The 18,878-nt window shown below is 36.3% G+C and overlaps 10 protein-coding genes across 10 annotated transcripts, besides 5 other annotated features; 5 read left to right on the top strand and 5 right to left on the bottom strand.

Moving 5' to 3' along the window:
• Positions 1 to 135: 135 nt before the first annotated feature.
• On the top strand, positions 136 to 5,487 carry TA16090 (glutenin, putative; the record flags this gene model as incomplete). The annotated part of the gene is made up of 1 exon (XM_948714.1): positions 136 to 5,487. The coding sequence occupies one exon, from the start codon at positions 136 to 138 to the stop codon at positions 5,485 to 5,487; it is 5,352 nt and encodes a 1,783-aa protein (XP_953807.1).
• Positions 5,488 to 5,966: 479 nt separating this feature from the next.
• Positions 5,967 to 7,475, top strand: TA16095 (uncharacterized protein; the record flags this gene model as incomplete). The annotated part of the gene is made up of 1 exon (XM_948713.1): positions 5,967 to 7,475. The coding sequence occupies one exon, from the start codon at positions 5,967 to 5,969 to the stop codon at positions 7,473 to 7,475; it is 1,509 nt and encodes a 502-aa protein (XP_953806.1).
• Positions 5,985 to 6,044: a sequence feature (1 probable transmembrane helix predicted for TA16095 by TMHMM2.0 at aa 7-26).
• Positions 7,476 to 7,727: 252 nt separating the features above from the next.
• Positions 7,728 to 8,964, bottom strand: TA16100 (7,8 dihydro-8-oxoguanine DNA glycosylase, putative; the record flags this gene model as incomplete). The annotated part of the gene is made up of 6 exons (XM_948712.1): positions 7,728 to 7,791; positions 7,820 to 7,894; positions 7,948 to 8,046; positions 8,161 to 8,631; positions 8,698 to 8,800; positions 8,877 to 8,964. The coding sequence occupies 6 exons, from the start codon at positions 8,962 to 8,964 to the stop codon at positions 7,728 to 7,730; spliced, it is 900 nt and encodes a 299-aa protein (XP_953805.1).
• Positions 8,113 to 8,118: a sequence feature (GPI-Anchor Signal predicted for TA16100 by DGPI v2.04 with cleavage site probability 0.5814 near 282).
• Positions 8,965 to 9,049: 85 nt separating the features above from the next.
• TA16105 (uncharacterized protein) lies at positions 9,050 to 9,916 on the bottom strand (the record flags this gene model as incomplete). The annotated part of the gene is made up of 1 exon (XM_948711.1): positions 9,050 to 9,916. One exon carries the CDS (start codon positions 9,914 to 9,916, stop codon positions 9,050 to 9,052), a length of 867 nt encoding a protein of 288 aa, XP_953804.1.
• A 524-nt stretch (positions 9,917 to 10,440) lies between these two features.
• On the top strand, positions 10,441 to 10,944 carry TA16110 (uncharacterized protein; the record flags this gene model as incomplete). Its single annotated transcript, XM_948710.1, has 3 exons — positions 10,441 to 10,497; positions 10,552 to 10,736; positions 10,785 to 10,944. The coding sequence occupies 3 exons, from the start codon at positions 10,441 to 10,443 to the stop codon at positions 10,942 to 10,944; spliced, it is 402 nt and encodes a 133-aa protein (XP_953803.1).
• Positions 10,552 to 10,611: a sequence feature (1 probable transmembrane helix predicted for TA16110 by TMHMM2.0 at aa 20-39).
• An 82-nt stretch (positions 10,945 to 11,026) lies between the features above and the next one.
• Positions 11,027 to 11,629, bottom strand: TA16115 (mitochondrial membrane protease, subunit 2, putative; the record flags this gene model as incomplete). The annotated part of the gene is made up of 3 exons (XM_948709.1): positions 11,027 to 11,130; positions 11,191 to 11,437; positions 11,525 to 11,629. 3 exons carry the CDS (start codon positions 11,627 to 11,629, stop codon positions 11,027 to 11,029), a joined length of 456 nt encoding a protein of 151 aa, XP_953802.1.
• Positions 11,630 to 11,741: 112 nt separating this feature from the next.
• Positions 11,742 to 12,602, top strand: TA16120 (uncharacterized protein; the record flags this gene model as incomplete). Its single annotated transcript, XM_948708.1, has 5 exons — positions 11,742 to 11,882; positions 11,919 to 12,033; positions 12,094 to 12,345; positions 12,375 to 12,433; positions 12,465 to 12,602. The coding sequence occupies 5 exons, from the start codon at positions 11,742 to 11,744 to the stop codon at positions 12,600 to 12,602; spliced, it is 705 nt and encodes a 234-aa protein (XP_953801.1).
• A 131-nt stretch (positions 12,603 to 12,733) lies between these two features.
• On the bottom strand, positions 12,734 to 13,726 carry TA16125 (uncharacterized protein; the record flags this gene model as incomplete). The annotated part of the gene is made up of 1 exon (XM_948707.1): positions 12,734 to 13,726. The coding sequence occupies one exon, from the start codon at positions 13,724 to 13,726 to the stop codon at positions 12,734 to 12,736; it is 993 nt and encodes a 330-aa protein (XP_953800.1).
• Positions 12,743 to 12,802: a sequence feature (1 probable transmembrane helix predicted for TA16125 by TMHMM2.0 at aa 309-328).
• Positions 13,658 to 13,726: a sequence feature (Signal peptide predicted for TA16125 by SignalP 2.0 HMM (Signal peptide probability 0.688, signal anchor probability 0.010) with cleavage site probability 0.371 between residues 23 and 24).
• Positions 13,727 to 14,294: 568 nt separating this feature from the next.
• TA16130 (uncharacterized protein) lies at positions 14,295 to 16,651 on the bottom strand (the record flags this gene model as incomplete). The annotated part of the gene is made up of 4 exons (XM_948706.1): positions 14,295 to 14,451; positions 14,483 to 15,950; positions 16,013 to 16,197; positions 16,233 to 16,651. The coding sequence occupies 4 exons, from the start codon at positions 16,649 to 16,651 to the stop codon at positions 14,295 to 14,297; spliced, it is 2,229 nt and encodes a 742-aa protein (XP_953799.1).
• An 837-nt stretch (positions 16,652 to 17,488) lies between these two features.
• TA16135 (uncharacterized protein) lies at positions 17,489 to 17,737 on the top strand (the record flags this gene model as incomplete). Its single annotated transcript, XM_948705.1, has 1 exon — positions 17,489 to 17,737. One exon carries the CDS (start codon positions 17,489 to 17,491, stop codon positions 17,735 to 17,737), a length of 249 nt encoding a protein of 82 aa, XP_953798.1.
• Between the last annotated feature and the right edge of the window lie 1,141 nt (positions 17,738 to 18,878).

Here is an 18,878-nt window from a genome sequence, read left to right as displayed (position 1 = left end):
AGTATAAGTGATATAAGGTCGAGAGTGGTTAAGAAAAGTTCGAGACTATTTCAGCATATTATACAGAGGTTATGTGATTCAATAACGTAACAGAGCAAAATACCCTCAAATTGTTTTTTATTGGTATATGAAGAAATGAAATCGTTAATAATTTATATTTACATAATTAAAGTCTTAGTTTATTGCGGAAGATTTGCTATCTTTGATGTAAAGGGCATTTATAACACAGTTCAATATATATTGAGGAAAAAATCCGACAACTCTCTCCTGTGCACTATTCTTAATGTTAAAAAGAATAATGAGTTGTATGGAGTAGTGAGCAATGATGAAATATTGTGGATTAAGCAATCAAAAAAGGAAGAGTGTCAAGATGTGTTGGTTACAAAACATCAGGGGAAGGCTAAGCTGGCGCTGCTTCAGATCCAACACTTCAAGAGCTTTTATACTGTAAAAAGATTAAGGTACTTTTTAGGTATATGGGTACCAGTAAGCAAAGAATTATATAATAAAATAGATAAAATTATATCTTGGAAGTTTGATTATAAAGAATCTGAAATCAGTGTGGAATTAACAGAAGAATTTGATACAGCTGGACTTATGGTGAACAATTTCTTTATCAATGAAGAAAATAAAACAAGGTTGTATCCACGACCAGGGTTCAAAATAACTTTAGTTAACTATAGAAATAATGAGTTATGGTCAAAAAATGATTATCAAGAGGAGGCCATTCAAATCGAAATTGTAAAAACAGATTCAAAAATACAACGTCTTTACGTAAGATACGAGACTTATTACGGAACAGCAGATACTATTTATTATAAATGTTATCCGGAACTAAGAAGGGTGGATAGAAAAGAGTATTTCATGGATGATGATGACGACGATGACGATGGAGATGATGATTATTTACCAGATGGAATTGATAGGTATAGAAGAATAGGAACAAGAGACGTGGATTCAAGTCACGGAACTCAACCTGGTGGATCAAGTCAAACCGGAACTACCGATCAAGGTACAGAGGATCAAGATCAGAGAGCAAGTAGTCCTGTTTATTATGGAGTATCAGAGCTTGTTCCACTACCACTTGGCACAAGGCCGGCCACACCCTTACCTACCCCGTCAAAACTGGTGGCTCCAACTCCAATTAAACATTTCCCTGAGGGTATTATTCGTTGTTTTCATGTCGAAACTTTTAGTGAAATTGGATTGGTCCCCCAAAAAACTGCTAAACAAAGAGAAGCTGCTAAACAAGTAACTATTCGAGTAGGTGGTACAGATGATTCTCAAGGACAATCTGAGCCAACTCATTATATACCACAACATACTGAGGCTGTGTCACATGGTACACATTATACCCCAGGTCAAGTTACAAGACATCCTACTCAGCCAATTCTAAGAATGCCGCAGCAGACTGCTCCTAGGCCAACAGGGCGGCCAAGACATGCTCCCCCAGTTCCACATGTTCCAACACAACCATTTCCGACTACTTTAATACAACCGCCGCCGCCAAGACCATCCGGAATTACACCTTATAATATAATTCAGGGGATTGGGCAACAACGATTTCCAACTTCCCAGACAGACAATAGAGCAGAGCAAGGCTCTAGAACAGGATCAACTACTTCAAGTTCAACACCTACTAACAAAGACAATAGTAAAAAAACAACTGATGACAGCGATTCAGATGGCTCAGATCTTTTTGATATTCAAGAGACTGATGTTGTTACAGAAGTTCCCGAAAGTGACACTCGTATAGATGAATTTCTTAATATGATAACAAAAACAGTTACGAGTTCGACTACAAGTGTAACCACCACATCCAGACAAACGGGTCAAGCATCGAAGGCCATTGTTGCGATAACATCAAGTACTCCACAACCAGGCACTCAATTTGGAGATGCTTCAGGGTTAAGTCTATTTTCATCAGGTGAACTCACTAGGGCAAGAGAATCTGGAGGATCAGGAGGAATGCATGCCATTAGTGACTCCACAGTGAGTAGTACGGTATCTTCGTGGGATTATTCAAATGCAAATCCGTTTCAGGATTATATAGATATAGGGCAAATCCCAGAGGTTGTAACATCTGACTTTAGCCAGGAAGAAATTGAACTGGCTTCTAGATCATTAACAAGTTCAATTGAAAGTGGTAGAACTGGGAGCAGTGGTGATCAAACTCCAACTCCGGGTCAAACGTTTTCACCGGCCATTATGGGTGATGGCAGAACCCCCAGATATCCTAGCGCCCCCAGTGTAAGGCCTCAATTTGGAGTTGAAGGTGGTTTAAAGAACGTTATTGTTAGACCAAGCTCTCTAACTGGTACACAAACGGTTAGGGCCCCAGTGGTTAGAGCCCCAGTGTTCATGCCACGTGATCCTGAAACTAGATCCGAGTACGAGGAACCACCACGTAAGAGACCAAATACAGGACAAACGGTTCAACCATTTCCACAACCTCAACCTCAACCTGGGCAATTTCAATATCAGCCTCCTCAAGCTCAACAACAGCAAGGACAATTTGGACAGGGACAACAAAGTCAAGGTCAATTTTCTCAGGGTTATTATCAGCATGCTCAACAACCACAACATGGTACAGGACAATATGGACCAACTCAACAAGGACCTGGGTACTATGGGCCTACTCAACCTTTCCAACCTCAACAACAACAAGGACAAACTCAACAGACACAAGGTTATTATGGACCTACTCAACAACCACAACAACAAGGACAATTTACACAGGGTCAGTATCAGACTCCTCAACAACAACCACCTCAAAATCAATATCCACAAGGACAAGGTAATCAAGGCCAGGGTTATTTCCTATCCATGCTAGAAGAACAAGATCAATTTACATCAGGTCAACAACAAACTCAACCTCAATTTCCACATTCTCAAGGTTACTATGGACCTACTCAACAACCTCATGTTCAACCCACTCAACAAACTCAAGGTTATTATCAACCTACCCAACAACAACAAACTCAACCTCAATTTGGCCAGGGTTTTTATGGACCTAATCAACAACCTCAGGGACAAACTAGTCAAAATCAAGGTTATTTTTTATCGATGCTAGAAGACCAAAATGAATATAACTTGGGTCAACAATCTACACAAGGTCAATTTGGACAGGGGTATGATGGGACAACACAACAACAAACACAACCTGGTTATCCACCACAACCTCAACCTCAACCTGGGCAATTTCAATATCAGCCTCCTCAAGCTCAACAACCTCAAGGACAATTTGGGCAGGGGCAATTTCAACCTTCACAAACTCAATTTTCCCAAGGTTATTATCAACCAAGTCAGCAAACTCAACAAAATCTTGGGCAGTATGGGCCGAGTCAAGGTTTTCAACCTCAACAAGGTACAGGTTATTATGGGCCTAATCAACCTTTCCAACCTCAACAACAAGGACAATTTACTCAAGGACAACCATTCCAAGGACAAGGTGATCAAGGTCAGGGTTATTTTCTATCTATGTTACAAGAACAAGATCCATATAACTCAGGCCAACAATCACATCAAGGACAATTTGGACAGGGTAATTATCAAACTAATCAACCAACTCAACCAAATCAGGGCCAATATTCTCAAGGTTATTATGGACCCAATCAACCTTTGCAACCTCAGCAATCCCAACCTGGGCAGGGTTATTATCAGCCTCCTCCTCCTCAACAACAACAACCTCAAAATCAATATCATCAGGGGTACTATGGACCTAATCAGCCTCAACAAAATCAGGCTCAACAGGGACAAATTCCATATTCTCAGGGACAACCTACTCAACAACCTCAAGGTTATTATGGTCCTCCTCAACAACAGCAAACTCAAGGTTACTATCAACCTACTCAACAACAACCAACTCAACCTCAATTTTCACAGGGTTATTATGGACCTAATCAAAATCAACCACCTCAAGGACAATTTGGACATGGACAACGTCAACAACCTCAAACAGGATATTCTCAAGGTTATTATCAACCTGGCCAAAATACAGGAACACCAAATACACAGACTCAGAATATTGGTTCAACTCAGCAACAAGGCAGATATGGTGATAATTCAAATGGAGAAGATAATCAGAGTAGTGATGATGAAGATGGTGATAATTTTTTGGTAACAGAACAAACTGAGAAAACAACTGGAGGACCAGATACCGGCGCAGGTTCCACCCCTCCAGTTCAGCAAAGACCAGTTGGTTCCCAACGACCTTTAGTTCGTGCGCCAATTTACAGACCACCAACAACTCCAGTAGGACCAATAAGCCAACAACCACCAGTAAGCGGTGTTGGAGGGAAAAGGAGATTACAAACCGCTCCGACCCATTATATTCCAGAAAATGCACGTGGTGATCGGACAGGGTTAGGGCCTGAAAATTCAGGTAGAACTCGGCCAACCGCTCACGGTAATAATTATGTTCCAGTATATAAACGACCGCGCCAATCTCAAGGTTTAGATTTTCCTGAAGAAGATCCTGAATATGAAGATGACAATGACGACGCAGAATCTTTTATACTGAATGTCAACTCCGATGTTGAAGAAACAGAAGATACAGAGCGATCTAGAGATAAAACTGCACAACCTAGGCCACAAGTGAATCCAGAACAATCATCTGTTGTCAGAAGCATTCTTAGAAAATCTTTACTGGGACAAGCAAGAGGAACTCAAGGGGATTCCGCTTCAAAGACAACTCCAGCAGGAACAAGACATTCTGGTGGTCAAAGTGATGGAAGTCAAGCTAGTGGAGGGGGTTCAGGAGGTGCAGATTCTAGAAGACCAGATAGTTCTCAATCGTCACAGTTTGATGGAGGATATCGGTCTGCACTTCAACATGTTGATTCCAGAGACGTTAGAAATGATGACGATCCAAATGGTGAGTTTAGGAAAGAAGGATTTCCACTAGACGTACTCGAGTTGGATGACAGTACGAAACATTACACCGTGTTGGTTGACAAGCTACTGAAAGTTCCCGTGGTTATTATAATTCCAGCAGATGAATCGTTCGTTGAGGAGATAACTTTAGGAAGTTTAATGATATGGAGGAGCGAAACTGTAAAGTGTGTTAGAGTAAGATTAGTAGTTTCAGAGGGTAACTTCATTGCTATTGAATTGACCTTGGTTACTCCAAGGAGGAAAAAGTTCCATTTGTTCTTTAGATACCATGACGGTTATTACAAAGGTGTGGCAAGACCAAGGTTTAACGAAGCTATTTACGAACAGGCTACAAAAGTTCAAAACATTAAAAGATTAAGTAAAAGGATCGACAAGGAAATTATGGAGGAAGAAAAGGCTAAAAAAGATGAAAAGGGAAACAAAAAAGCGTTCAGTAGATGGGAAAGTGCAACATACAGGGAGTCAGATGAAACTGAAGATGAAACTGAATATGAAAACAGGAGGTGGGATATACAAGAAATAATAACAAGAGAGAATGGCAATCACACGAACATCATCAGGGGACCAAAGAACATAACCCAGAGGAGATAATTGAATAAATAAAATAAACAAAGAAACAGATCAAAACAAATATAACAGTCTCACTCAATTAAAACAAATTAAAAAATTAAAAACAGTGGTTTGTAATGGCATTAGTGGAAAATTTTCAATGTAAATTAGAATTTTTTAAAAATCGAGTTTTTTTACCAAAAAATTAGCTGGAGATTTTTTGAAAATAATAAAAATGAATCAAGAGTATAAATTTATACATCTAAATGGTTCCAAAAATAATCACGATTCCCCATCGGATTCTAATCGCAATAAAATCTGAAAGGCAGCACACATTTAAAATGTGTCAGCTCAACTAATTTCTGTAGACTATGATCTTCTCGTTTTTCACGATTATTCTTGTACATAATGAATATGGCATCTTTAAGCACGTGTATTATCGTGGAGCACCTCGTTGCTTTAAAGATTCCATCAAGTTATTTATCTTGTATATTATTATATCATAAAACCGCTTAAATAAAATGGCAATGAACAAGTGTATCAAGCTTTTTTTGATTCTGGTTTTCGTTGTAGCTGTTGCTTTTGGTGTCACATTTTTGCCCTTTAACCTATCTGACAAATTCAAGGCTGTTGTCGACAAGGTTTCCTCTCATCTTAGGGGACTTGGAGGCATGGGTTCTGATGAAAAAGTCCGCCTTGATTTTTCCAAACGTGATAGTTACACCCATGGCAACTTGAACGTCGTTTTGGATAAAGCCGACAACGTACCTAAGGATGGATACTTAAAATTCATTCACAAGGGCGAGAAGGACCTTCCTTTGGACGTAGAAGGTTTTACTTTGGGAGACACTACTCTTGATGGTGTTGAACCTGGTCTCCTTGACTACGCTGCCGGTTACTTCAAGGGCGAGTCTCCTCATCTTCTGCTTGTCGAGCTTTGCCTTCACAACAAGGGCGATGGTGACAACGGTAATGGTGAAGGTAATAAGGATGAAACTAATAAAGGAGAAACTGACCCCAATGGTACTGAGGGAGGCAAAGGCACTGGTCCCGGAGATAAGACTGAAGGGGAGAAGGTTTTCTACTGCCCTGGCGAAAATAACAAATGGGTAAAGCTTCCTGATGGCGCTGACCTTGGTGCTAAGGTTGATGAAGTTTTTGCTACACTTTCAGCCAATACTCCACCTACTGGAACTCCCGAGGGCGGCGTTGTTACTACTCCAGTTCTTCCTGCTACTCCTCTACCTGGTAACCAAAACCTTGATTTCCCTAAAGGAGAATCACCTGTTCCCGCTCCTCAGAATTATCCTCTCACTGGTCCCGGAGCTCCCACTGCTGCTGTTCCACTTCCAGTAGGTGGTGCTACAACCGGCAGTCAACAACCTGGAAACGGTGCTCCTGCAGGAGGACAACTGGGTCCTGTTGTTCCTGGAACTCCTGATACTGTTGGTACTGCTGGAACCGGTGGTCATGGTACTACACCTCAGGGTCCTGTTGGTACTCCAGCCGGCGGTCAATCTGGTAATGATGGTGCTCCTGGTACTGCCGGTACTGGTGTACCCGGTGGTGCCGGTGTTTCAGAACCTGGAAGAAATGGGCTTACAGGAGAAACAGGTGCCCAAGGTGGTGTATCATCTGTAGGCCAAGGTACCCATTCAGTTCCAAGTGGATTGGTAGCAGGTGTTGGTGGAGCAGGTGGAGTTGGAGTTGAAGCAGGAGCTGGAGCTGTAGGCCAAGGTACCGATTCAACTGGAGAAGGAAGGGGAGCAGGTGGAGTTGGTGTTGGTGTCGGAGGTGTTGCTGGAACAGGACCAGCCCCTGCAGAACCGGCTGTACCTACACCCAAAGTACCAGAAGGGACTCAAAACTCTGAGACTACTACTGGAGGAGTACAACAAACAGCATCTGGCCCAGCCGGGCCAAATGGTGGAACCACAAACCAAAACAATGGAGGTGGTGTAAATGGACAAGGAGGTAGTAATGGAGGAGGATCGAGCAGTTCTTCGGTTTCTACACCAGGTAATCATTAATAAAAACTCAAAACTTTATCTTTATAATTAGACCGTGCAAGTGGTACTCCTACAGGAGGAACAGGTCACAATAGTCCTTAAAATGCTAGTACAGTTAAGCGAACTGGTTAATCATTTTAATTGTATTTGAGAGATTTTAAGACGAATGCCCCAGAGTTCATTGATTTAATTTAAATTTGCACTTAAAGTGTTAATTTATTACCAGCATTTACTCAATATTTAACTCGTTCATAAAAAGTAAAGGATTAAACATTAGCTCTTGATCACAGAGTCGATGAATAAAACAGCCTGGGCCCACCCGGCATTATCACCTGCGCTAAGTAATGTTAGAAATAGAAACTTACAAGTTCCTGAATGCGGTTCCTATGCGTTCATAATCTGAGTCCGACAGAGACTTTCCACATTTTACTCCAAAAAATCTATATACATGTTACACAGTGTGAGTATGGGATATAATATAATGTTAAGATACGTATTTGCAATTTTTTGAATATGAACATCTACTGGTACAACGTCCCGTTTTCCCAACGAAAACAGTGACACGCAATCCGCCACTTTTCTGCCAACTCCTCTATAGTGTTAAGCAATTTTAGATGATATATAATAAGATTATCTAATTAATGAGTGTATGTAAATTATGATTGTGTTAACTAAAATTATAGTTGTAATTAATGATAAAAGGTACGGAAGTGATGTTAAAGCTGATTTACAAGTGTCTGAATCTTCATTCCTTAGTGAATATAGCCAATTAAGACCCCGAGAGTTTAAAATTTCAACAGTTTTAAATATGAAATCAGATCTGTATCCTAGACCCAATTTCTTCAATTGTTCCGGGGTTGCTTTTCGCAATTGGTCAACAGACGGAAATGCGTAAAAATCAAACGTCTCGTTATTAACTTCAGATTTAGCCAGAAATGTTCCAAAGTTACGCTTAATTTCGTTGAGCATTCGTGTGATCCTCGAGATGTTATTGTTTGAGGAGCAGATGAATGAAATAAGACATTCAAACGGGTCCTGCTGTAGTATCCTCACCCCAGATCTGCGCTTTATAATTTGTTTAACTGGCTTTGGTGCCTTTGTAAAGTCCACAGAATACTCGTTGTCAAGGTCAAAGTAGTCCCATAGTCTTTCCCGTGAACATTTTCCAAACAATGTTCTAATAATTCATGTAATGTGTAGCATAAAAGTAATAGTATTGTATGGGAAATATGGTTTATCATACCTATATAGAGTTGTATCATCAGATTGCTTTATTTCGTACACACTAGATCCCAAAACTCCAACCCAGTGCTTATTTCCTACACACTTCCACGTAAATGACTGGCCTAATAGAATTTATGTCATCGATCCTTAATTTTTATGACAGATCACATATTTTAGGATAATATTTATTAAGTTTACCTGTTGTTAAAAGCAATTCTGGTCTTAAAACTGTGAGGGGTACGCGCAAATCAAACCATTTTGTTGATGGGCCTGGATCAGAACACATTTTAAAACTATTTACAGGTTTCAGAGTAAATCCAAAAATAAAAGTCAACTTTGTAATTATATCCAGTTGAAAGTCAGTGTATATGCTATACAATGTATTTTGAATGTTTTCTTGGAGTATATTTTCTAGAGCAATTTAAATTAGAGAGTCTTGATTGAATTGCGAAATACTTTGCTCTGTTAAAACCGTAAAGTTTGGCTGAAAAGCTTCTATAGTATCTTTTGCCGTGTTGATACCATGATGCTATCCACGATCTTTTATCCCAATATACCCCCGGAACATCACAGAAAAGTTCTTGGTACTTGATGATTTTGATTTTATTTTCTCCAGCCTTTCCGTTTAGCAAATAGTCATAATCTTGAGTTATTTTTGTAAATTCCACTGATTTTTTTGTTGAACTTTTGCTGGTAATAAAGATTTTTTGTCCAACTTCCAGGTTCTTCAGAATCTCAGATTCTAACTCATATCTTTTGTCTTGGTTCCTTTTATTTCCACATTTACTGTTCAAATCTATTTTAAAACCCTGTTCTATCTTAACTTTGTCTTCTCCTCTTCTTTTTATTAATTTAGTACCACTTATTTCTCCATTCAATCCAAAATGACCTAAACAAGCTTTATTTCCACAATTAATTTGAACCATTTCATTATTATAAGTTTTGCCTGTGTTTTTAATGATATTTTCTAGTTTCCATTCACTATTATTTTTATATTTGTTTATCAAATCCTTTGTTCTGATGTTATTTTGCCAACTATAGTGCTTTATTATCTCGTAAACGTTAATTGAGTGTTTATACTTTTTCAGATGGCTTGAGTTTGCTCCGCTTGGGAATTTTTTGTCCAATTTTGTACATACTGAGTCGATTTTGTTACACAAGTTCAAGATTGCATCGATCCAGGACAAATACGCTTCTAAATTTGTTTTATTCTCTTTACTGTTCATTATTTTATTCATACATTCCTTTTATTCATCTCTTTACTCCTTTTTACTCTTATTATTATTTATTCTATTCTTATATAATCTTATTAACATTTTACACATTGGGAGGTTTTTCCTCTTCTACTGTGTGGATTCCAAAACAATAGAATTAATTAATTACTCTTAAGTTTATTCTAACCCAAGAATTTTATAATGATTCTCATGTGAATTTTTTATTTTGTAATTTTTCACTTAATTTTCACATTAATTATGTATGTGATTTATCGTATTGTTTTTTTAAATTTTGTAACATGCAATTTTTTCATAAAATTTTGTCATTTAACTGCGCATTTGTAATTTTTATTCAGTTTTCGCTAGCTTACACCATTTGTTCCACAAGATTCCTCTTCATATATCCTATTGGCTCCAATCTACCAAAACACATTAATATTCTAAACGCAGTGGTTAATTATCTTTATATTATATAATTTATTATTATGTAATATTTTAATATTAGTTTAATACTACTAGATTATTGGATATTTTACAATTTTTAGCCTATGCCTATGCCAAGGCCTATTCGGAAATCAGAATCTGAGACAGCTAAAGCTCCTAAAGTGCATCACGAACTTTTGAGGTAGTTCTTTACACATTAACCCCTACATTTTTAGGTATTCATGTTTTTAAAGTTTTTTATTACTCATACACTATTATTTGTTTATCAAATGATGAATAGAGATACGGTGAAACAATTAAAACAAAAAACGCATAAAAAAGCCTCTCCTGAAGAAAAAGAGGAAAGAGAAAATGAGGTTAATAGTTGGCGAGTGATTTTATACAACGACGATATTCACAAGTAATTTTCTACCTACAACACATTTCGACTGGTTTACAAAATTTTCAGTTTTATGTACGTAACTGAGTCTATTTCAAAGTGCGTCCCTCAGTTACCACTGGCTGTGGCACACCTAATAACACTGGAGGCACATAAAAACGGCCAGGCTGAAATTATTAGGACATGGAAAGATAAAGCTGAACTATACTGCAGAGGTAATAAACTATAACACGAATAATAAAATGTATCATGGTTAGAGCTACAAAAGTTTGGTTTAACTGTATGTACGATAAATGATCCGAACCCGACGACTAAATCAACTTGACTCCGTTCTCCTTTGAAGCTATTAAAAATACAATCCCTTGAAATAGTCCAGAAGATATCGCACCATAGTGACGACTGTCAAGTGAGTTTTCTAACAAATTATTAGATAATAGTTATGTAATAGTGTATAGTTGTTTGGGAAGGAGTATACCTCTATTATCGCCTTGTAACCAAAAATGACCCTGAGGTATAGTAATGTTGTGTATAGTCTCGTAGGGAACACCGACAATTCGTTTACAAATTCTCTTGTTTGGGTTCAGAGGCGATGTGCTAATCACAACGTCGTTTTTGCGATATAATTCCTGCCCTTCTCGGAGCTTTGAAATCAAATACGGACGCATGTACAATACCAACGTACCAGAGTCACTTATCTCAGGACTCATACTAGGCCCCTTGGTCTATTAATATCATTAACTATATACAGTATTTATGATTTAATGGTATTAGAACGTGAATAGGCTTAGTTGTGCATATGAATGTAATACCAGAGTGGCGTCGACGAGATAATATGTTAGGATGTGGAAGGTACCGATTGTGTAGACAAGAGACTTAGAAAAGGATTTAATCCTTTTAAATTTACCAAAAAACATTATCACAATGAAAAGTGTAAGTCATTTTACCAAAATGTTAATGGCGCCATTTATTGGGGAATGGTGTAGAATTATATTGATTTTCAGTTTTTAATTTCATTTATAATTTTAAATGACACTAAGTGAAGTTAAAAATAGTAAAATTTGGACAGTTGACCCTGTTTTTCAGAATGGCGAGTTTGAAGATTCCAAAGTCGAATCCGAAATGGAATCTGTTGTGGAATCCGACCAAATTCAAGGATCCACTTCAAATGTAGATTTATAATTTAGTTTATTTTTATTATTTTAGGTGATTCGTGAGTATACTGATCGTATAATAAAGAGTATTAAAGAATCGCTTTCATTTTGTGTAAACACAGAAAATATTGCTAATATTTCATTACTGGACCTTTGCGTTCAAAACGGTACTTTATACATACACCCTTAATATAATTAATTTCATTTTAAAAATTAAATTTGTGTAGAGCAAATAAATCGCATTAAAGTTGACCTGAACAAGTTCCACGAGAATGTTTCACTGAGTGAGAGACTTGTGGAAAAGTACGTTAGCACCATTGGGTGGATTTGCTCCTCAGTTAAGTGGAGTAACGGTGTTAAGCTTGACATCGAGGAGAGCGATGAGAAACTAAATGAGCTTGCTAAGTCATTTAGTGATTCACATCCTTTTGACGAATCTAACTTAGATTCAGACTTTCGTGATATTCCTCCAACCAATGGTATTTTTTTAATTTTATTAAATTTTCAGAGCCTGTGAATGACTTTTTCTCCACCGCCACTCGTGGCCTTAGTTCACTAGTTAACAATGTAAGCCTTTTAATACTTAATTTATCATTAGATGAAGAAGAACAAGGCCAAAACTGACCTGTTGTCCAGTGTAATAATGCATCAGAACAACGAACTTGAGAAGATCAACTCCTCTGCTCAGAACCTCAGGGATAGAGTTTCTAGCATGAACTCACTTTTGAAAAGTTAATGTAATATATCATTACAATATATTTTGACTAAACATATACACATTAATTATATATATCAAAGGTATTGTGTGTATAAAAAATTAGTGTATTGTATTTTTGTGCATCTGTAGTGAACTAATAAATCAAATGGCTAGTGTGTAATTATTAATGCGGTGAGTATAACCACAATGGCAAGTATTGGGGATAAAATGAAGGCGAAATCACGTTCTGTAAGATAACCGTTGATGTAACTCTTAATATCCTTTTCATCGTACTCGGCGGACGTCATTTTAACGATTTGCCTCTGGAAGTCACGTTCAGAGCTGGCAACTATTAAAGAGTCTGTCTTCTTAAAGTGCAAGAATGCAGCTTTTTTTGATACAAAGTCGTACAGCGATACTAGAATCAGAGTGTCAAAATCGCCCTTGAAGTAAGTCCACACTGAAGAACACAAAACGCGATTCGTGTCAGTAGACCATAAAACGTGGCCGTCATAAGTCACCTTACTGAACCCGAAGTCGATCTTCGGTGTAAAAATATATGAAAATATAGCTCCAATCATGGTCTGTTTCATGATGGAGTATCTGGATGGGTTTTGAATATCTAGAGAGCAGTAGTCGATAGGTTCAATAACGAAGTTGTACGATTGAGGAAATAATAAATGTTGTGTAAGCATATCTCTGTTATACTTTGTCATGATATCCAATGCAAAGGTATCAAGTTCATCTGACGTGTATGCTGTTCTATCAATGTCGACGAAGAAGTTTGCCACTGGTTCGAGCACTTCGGCCCATTTCCCCTTAACTTTGACGAAGTATTTATACATAGAAGTTCCTCCTTCTGTAACGTTTAAATATAAGAGTGAAAGTGCTTCTGTTCCAAAGTAAAGCACTGCCTCATCTACTCGCTCATCGTGGGCCGCTGTCCACACTGGTAACTTCCCCTGAACCACTGAAACTGCGTGGTAGCCTGGCTGAGTGAAGAATTCTATCGAAGCTATGCCATAATGGTATGTATGATTAACTAGCAATTGGTCATTGGAACTCTTTTGGTCCAAATTCAAGGTGAAATCAGCGCTTGAAACTAATTTACAAGAAAATCCGATAAAACTATAGTATAAATAAAAAAATAAAAGAGAATACATCTCTATTATATAAAATGCCTACTCAATTGTCTTAGAATCTTTTTGTGGTATGGGGAGTGAAGAGAATATTAGTTATTTCACATCCTTTTTAACACTATTCCTCATAATTTTGTTTATTCATAAAAATTAAATCAGTGGGTATTATTTTTTTAAAAAATTTAAAAAACTGTGTTAATTTAATTAGTTCTTTCAATCTATAATTAATCGACCATTACCAATTTTTATCGTTTGCATAATTTCATGCATATGTCACTATTTATTTTCTATTCGTTATTTCTTTTATTTTAAAAAGTTATTTTTATGAATTCCATTTGTTTTGTTTTATTTTTTGAATTTATATTTATTTTTGATTCCATTGATTAATCACACATTATTCTGATCTGGCGTCATATTCCATTTATATATTTTTATTTTATTTATTTTTTATCCATGTATTATTTTAGCATTTAATATTTATAGATTTAATTTATTTTCTCAATGTGCTGTTTTACACATGCTATATACTTTGTACATTTACATACAAATTTTATGCGGTACATATAGTACATTTTAATAACATTAGACTTGATTATGTGAGGTTTAATATCTTGAATTTGCTTATTTTTTGTCTGCAAACTGGACAGTTTTTGAGATTCTTAGCGCATCTAGAGAATTTTTTAAATAAGAAAACATACTCGTGACAGAAGCTGAAATGTGAACAAGGATCAAGCATACAGTTAATTTCCCTAAAAATCTCTTTGAAAATAAAAAACTTACGTTTCAAAACATAAAATACACTTGAACTTTGACTGAAGTTCGTTGTTCTTGTTCCGCTCAGCCTGAAGTTCCCTCTGCAAAGTCTCGTTGTACTCCATCAAAGATTTTATCTTCAAAGTTTCCTCATCTTTTCCAGAGCTAACGTCAACTATAAAATGATTTCTATAACATTTTTGGTTACTAGTCAGTTTTGGGTGTGATTTAACTTCCTGAGTAATTGGAATCAGGTAAGAGTTCATATCAACAAGCTTCATTTCCAGAGGGTTTTTAGGGCAAAATTCATCCAATTCAGCCAAATCTAACCGTTTCAAATAGTAAAAATTGCTATTAATACATTCTTTTATGTTGTTAGAGTTTACAATGTTATTGTTTAGGGTGTTAATGCCAGAGTTGGGGTCGCCAAGTTGATATCTATTGGGAGTTAATCCATCATTATTTATGCGTCGATCAGTGAGTATTTTAAATGATAAGCTCACCCAGTTATACCAGGGAATGACCACAGCTCTTCTAACATCGTTACTGTGGAGTGTTATCACCTCATTATTGTCGAGGTAAATACAAACACACTCATACAGTGGCTCAGTTTTATTTACTTTTCTGACCACTGCAATGTAGTCTGATGGGTCATTTCTGAACTTGTCCAGAGGGTCTCTGAACTCACAGAACTCACCAGGCACCAGTAGATTACCTCCGAACTTGTCATCCAGCCCCAGACTCTTCTCCACTGAGTCAAGATTAACGTCATGGTTAATGGCGTAATCAGGGTTATTGTTGTATCCACAGTTTCTACATAAAAACCCCTCCTCATATCGTGTGGTTACGCTACTAACTGAGTAGCCTGAAATTGAGCTACGTTTTACAATATTATTTATGTTAGTTTTATAGTGGTCTGTGTTAAGGGTTTCGGGTGTCTTTAGTAAATCTGAGGAATCCACATTAGACTCCCTATCAGTTTCTCCAAAGGAGTTATCATAGCTATTTTTATGTTTAAAATTTAGAATTTCATTGTGTGTTTTAAATTCATTGGACTTGGAGTTTGTTCTGGGATGTGTTGATCCTAATAAATGGTATGAGTAGTTATCAGTATATCCACCACCATACTTGAATGGGTTCAACGGCTGGACAAATTTGCAGGGCACGTGGTCAACCTCGTCATTATCATATAAAACCACAACAACAAGGTCAATTGGGTTCACCATTAGAACTTTTGCAGGCCAAAAACGTCCTGAAAATGCCGTTCTGTTATCATCTTCCGTGGGAGGCCACCATACCCTTACAATCAATCCTACCAATCTTTTCATGAATATTGCATTCCTTAAATGATCTATAAACTGGACTGATGTGTCATATCGCGATATTTTAGAATAGTCTTTATAATTCATTTGTCGTTTTCTCGTAACACAAGCTGGTTCCTTTAGGCACAATCGAACATTCTTTGGTATCTCTTTACACTCAGACAGATCAACTCCTAAGACATTCATTAATATACATACTTTATACTATATTATACTTAATAGTCTAATGTCAAACCTTCAATGGTTCTTAGTGAGAATGGACTTTCAATTTCAAACATTAAATTTACAAAATATCCGAGGGTCTCAGGCTTAATGTTACAGTTTACAAGCCTGACGCACTCTAGTTCGCTCGTTTCTATATACGATACCAATGCAACCATAGATGCCTTGGTTGTTATTCTAAAGTAACAAATTAATACTCTATAGACTTGGGGTAGTGTACTAATTAAAGGTACCTATTTTCTGATAAATCTAGTACTTTAAGTTTATTTGGAAGAATTTGTATTGCTTGCGTTAGGTATTCGTTTGGGAATCTGCACTTTATCGTAAGGTGTTCAAGTGTTTCACTCTGGGCGTTTAGTGATTCCGACAACAGGTTAATGAGCTTCTTGTAGTCTGTGTTCCAGATATCAATGTGGAGTCTTGAAAGAACATTTCTTACGGTGGATATTGCAGACAAAACATAGAGAACGATTTCCGGGTCGTGGGTCTCATACAGGTATATTTTCCTACATTTCCCGGTCGCAAGAAGTTCAGAAATCCCACACAAAAGACGTACATCTTTTATATGTCGAATTGTTAGGGCGGTTGTACTTTGCTTAAACATCCTGCGAAGACTACCTGTAAGTGTAATCTTCTGCGACGTTTCACTCATTGTAATGTTAAACGAATGGAAACAACATGTGTGTGATGAGGCGGTTATTTAAACTGTGAAAAAATCAAATATTGAAAAATGGAAGGATAAAAATTCGCTAGCGTTTGAAAATTAATATTAAAATATCATTATGAAAAATATAAAAATTTATAATAAATTGTTACTAAACGTTAATATGAAGAATCACAAATATTATGAGACATTATTCATAATTAAAATCTAAACAAATCGAAAAAACATTAACAACTGAGAAGAATTAATAAATTAAAAGGCTCATAATAATTAGAAGAATATATTCTGAATCACACTGTTGTGGAAGGAACTAAAATCCAATTAGATATGAAATAATCTAATATTAGAAAATAAATTTAATATATAAGTAAATGAATATAGGTAGAGTTATGAACAGTTTTGTAAATTAGGATCAATTAATCCAGTTAGATATTAAAATGTGTGACCTTAAACAAAGTAGTAACTTTGTATATGAGATATTATAGTTTAAAATATACTTTATAGAATAAATTATATCAATCTTTTCATAATATTTTGCTTTTATTAAATTATATGTTAATTTTTTTACTTACTGATGGGGATTTATTGAATCAAATATAACAATCATTAATTATATTTTAACCATTTCAATACCCTCTAACATTTTGAACACATTTTTTAAATATATTACAGGTATGTTGATTTATTTATTAAATTGAATGATGATTTCTCTACCCATGATTGGATTCTTTTAAAGAACCAAATGAAATTTAAATAACGGAGTAGATTTCAATCTGACTCTAACATATTTTGTTATCCAAATTAATATATTTTAGGTAATTTATAATGCTTGTTCCCACCCACTGGCTATTTAAATTACCAATCGCAAAGGACCGAGTTCGTTTCCTTCGACTTTACTGTCGTGCCTCCTTTGTTTTGGGTGTTGCCTTGGCCTACTATTCTCATAGGCCGAATTATAAGGAAACGCCAGCTAAACCCTCTTTACTATACAAACTTCGTCTAAAGACGCTGTTAGCAAGGAACAAAATATCCAAAGAAGATTATGAAAGATATTTAGATTTTAAAAATTTGTAATTTTTTACTCTTTTGGCAATTCCATTTAAATTTGAACTCGAAAACTACACATAAAAACTAATTTTATCAAATACACTTTATGAGATATTAGGTACTTAAAGTTTTTTATGGTTCCCCGTCACTTATATCTATGCTAGATAGTCTTTGAACTTCAGATTCACTAAGACGTTAATTTTAAGTATTGTTTCCTACCTTAATACGACGTACTGAGAGTTTATGTACCTTTCTATAGAGTCTAGTTTATAAGCTATAGTAGGACCCCCAACTACAATCCCCAAAACAAATCCTGCAACTCCTCCATCTAAGTTCACATAATTTCTTAAATCTTACATAATTGGCAGTTTTGATTGTCGTACATGGACCAAATCGCTATTGTGCCAGGTACTGCTCCTATTACTCCAGCAAATAAACCCCTAATCAATTATACATATATATATTTATTGTTATTAATTCGTGTATATTGGAATTAATACAATGAATGAAATACTGTATTTGAGGTACCTGAATCCAGCAAGAAAAATCGACATTAAAAAGATCATACTAGATGTAGTTATGAGTATAAACTGGTATTTAGGCGCCTCTATCATTATTGAGGTGCCAACACCCGCACCTATCCCAAGTATCCCTGTGATTATCAGGTGGTATCCACCCCCTCTGTAGAACCTCTTACTCTTCATACCCTGAACACATGAATAAATTTGGACTCACTTCAGAGTACAACTTCGAGGTCAAATATACAAAAGTTCCTGCCGTTAACACTTGGATTACACAGATAAGCACCAAGAACACTTTTAATGGCCAACAGGACATTTTGTCCACGCAGAAGTCCCCAATCTAAAATAAAATAAAATATTATTATAATCATTAAAAATGTTTTATCTCTTCACTTACTACTTTGAATCCCATGCTATCGTCCTCAATTGGCATTTCTTTGGGAGTTGCCCTTTTTACTACACGATGTGGAGGTTTCATTTTTCTATTAAGTTTTATTTTTTTAATCTTTCATTTAGTGATTTACTTACTTGTATGCCCTTCTGAGCATAATTGCCAACTAATTGTTGAATCTACGCATTATTTTGCGTCTTGAATCACTTTGACTCACATGTAAGCGGTTCTCATGCCCTAACTACCACCATAACAC

This window comes from Theileria annulata, chromosome 1 (assembly GCF_000003225.4).
Source record: "Theileria annulata chromosome 1, complete sequence, *** SEQUENCING IN PROGRESS ***".
Lineage (NCBI taxonomy): Eukaryota > Apicomplexa > Aconoidasida > Piroplasmida > Theileriidae > Theileria > Theileria annulata.
The sequence above is the reverse complement of the archived record's forward strand: the minus strand, read 5'-3'. Positions and strand labels throughout refer to the sequence as shown.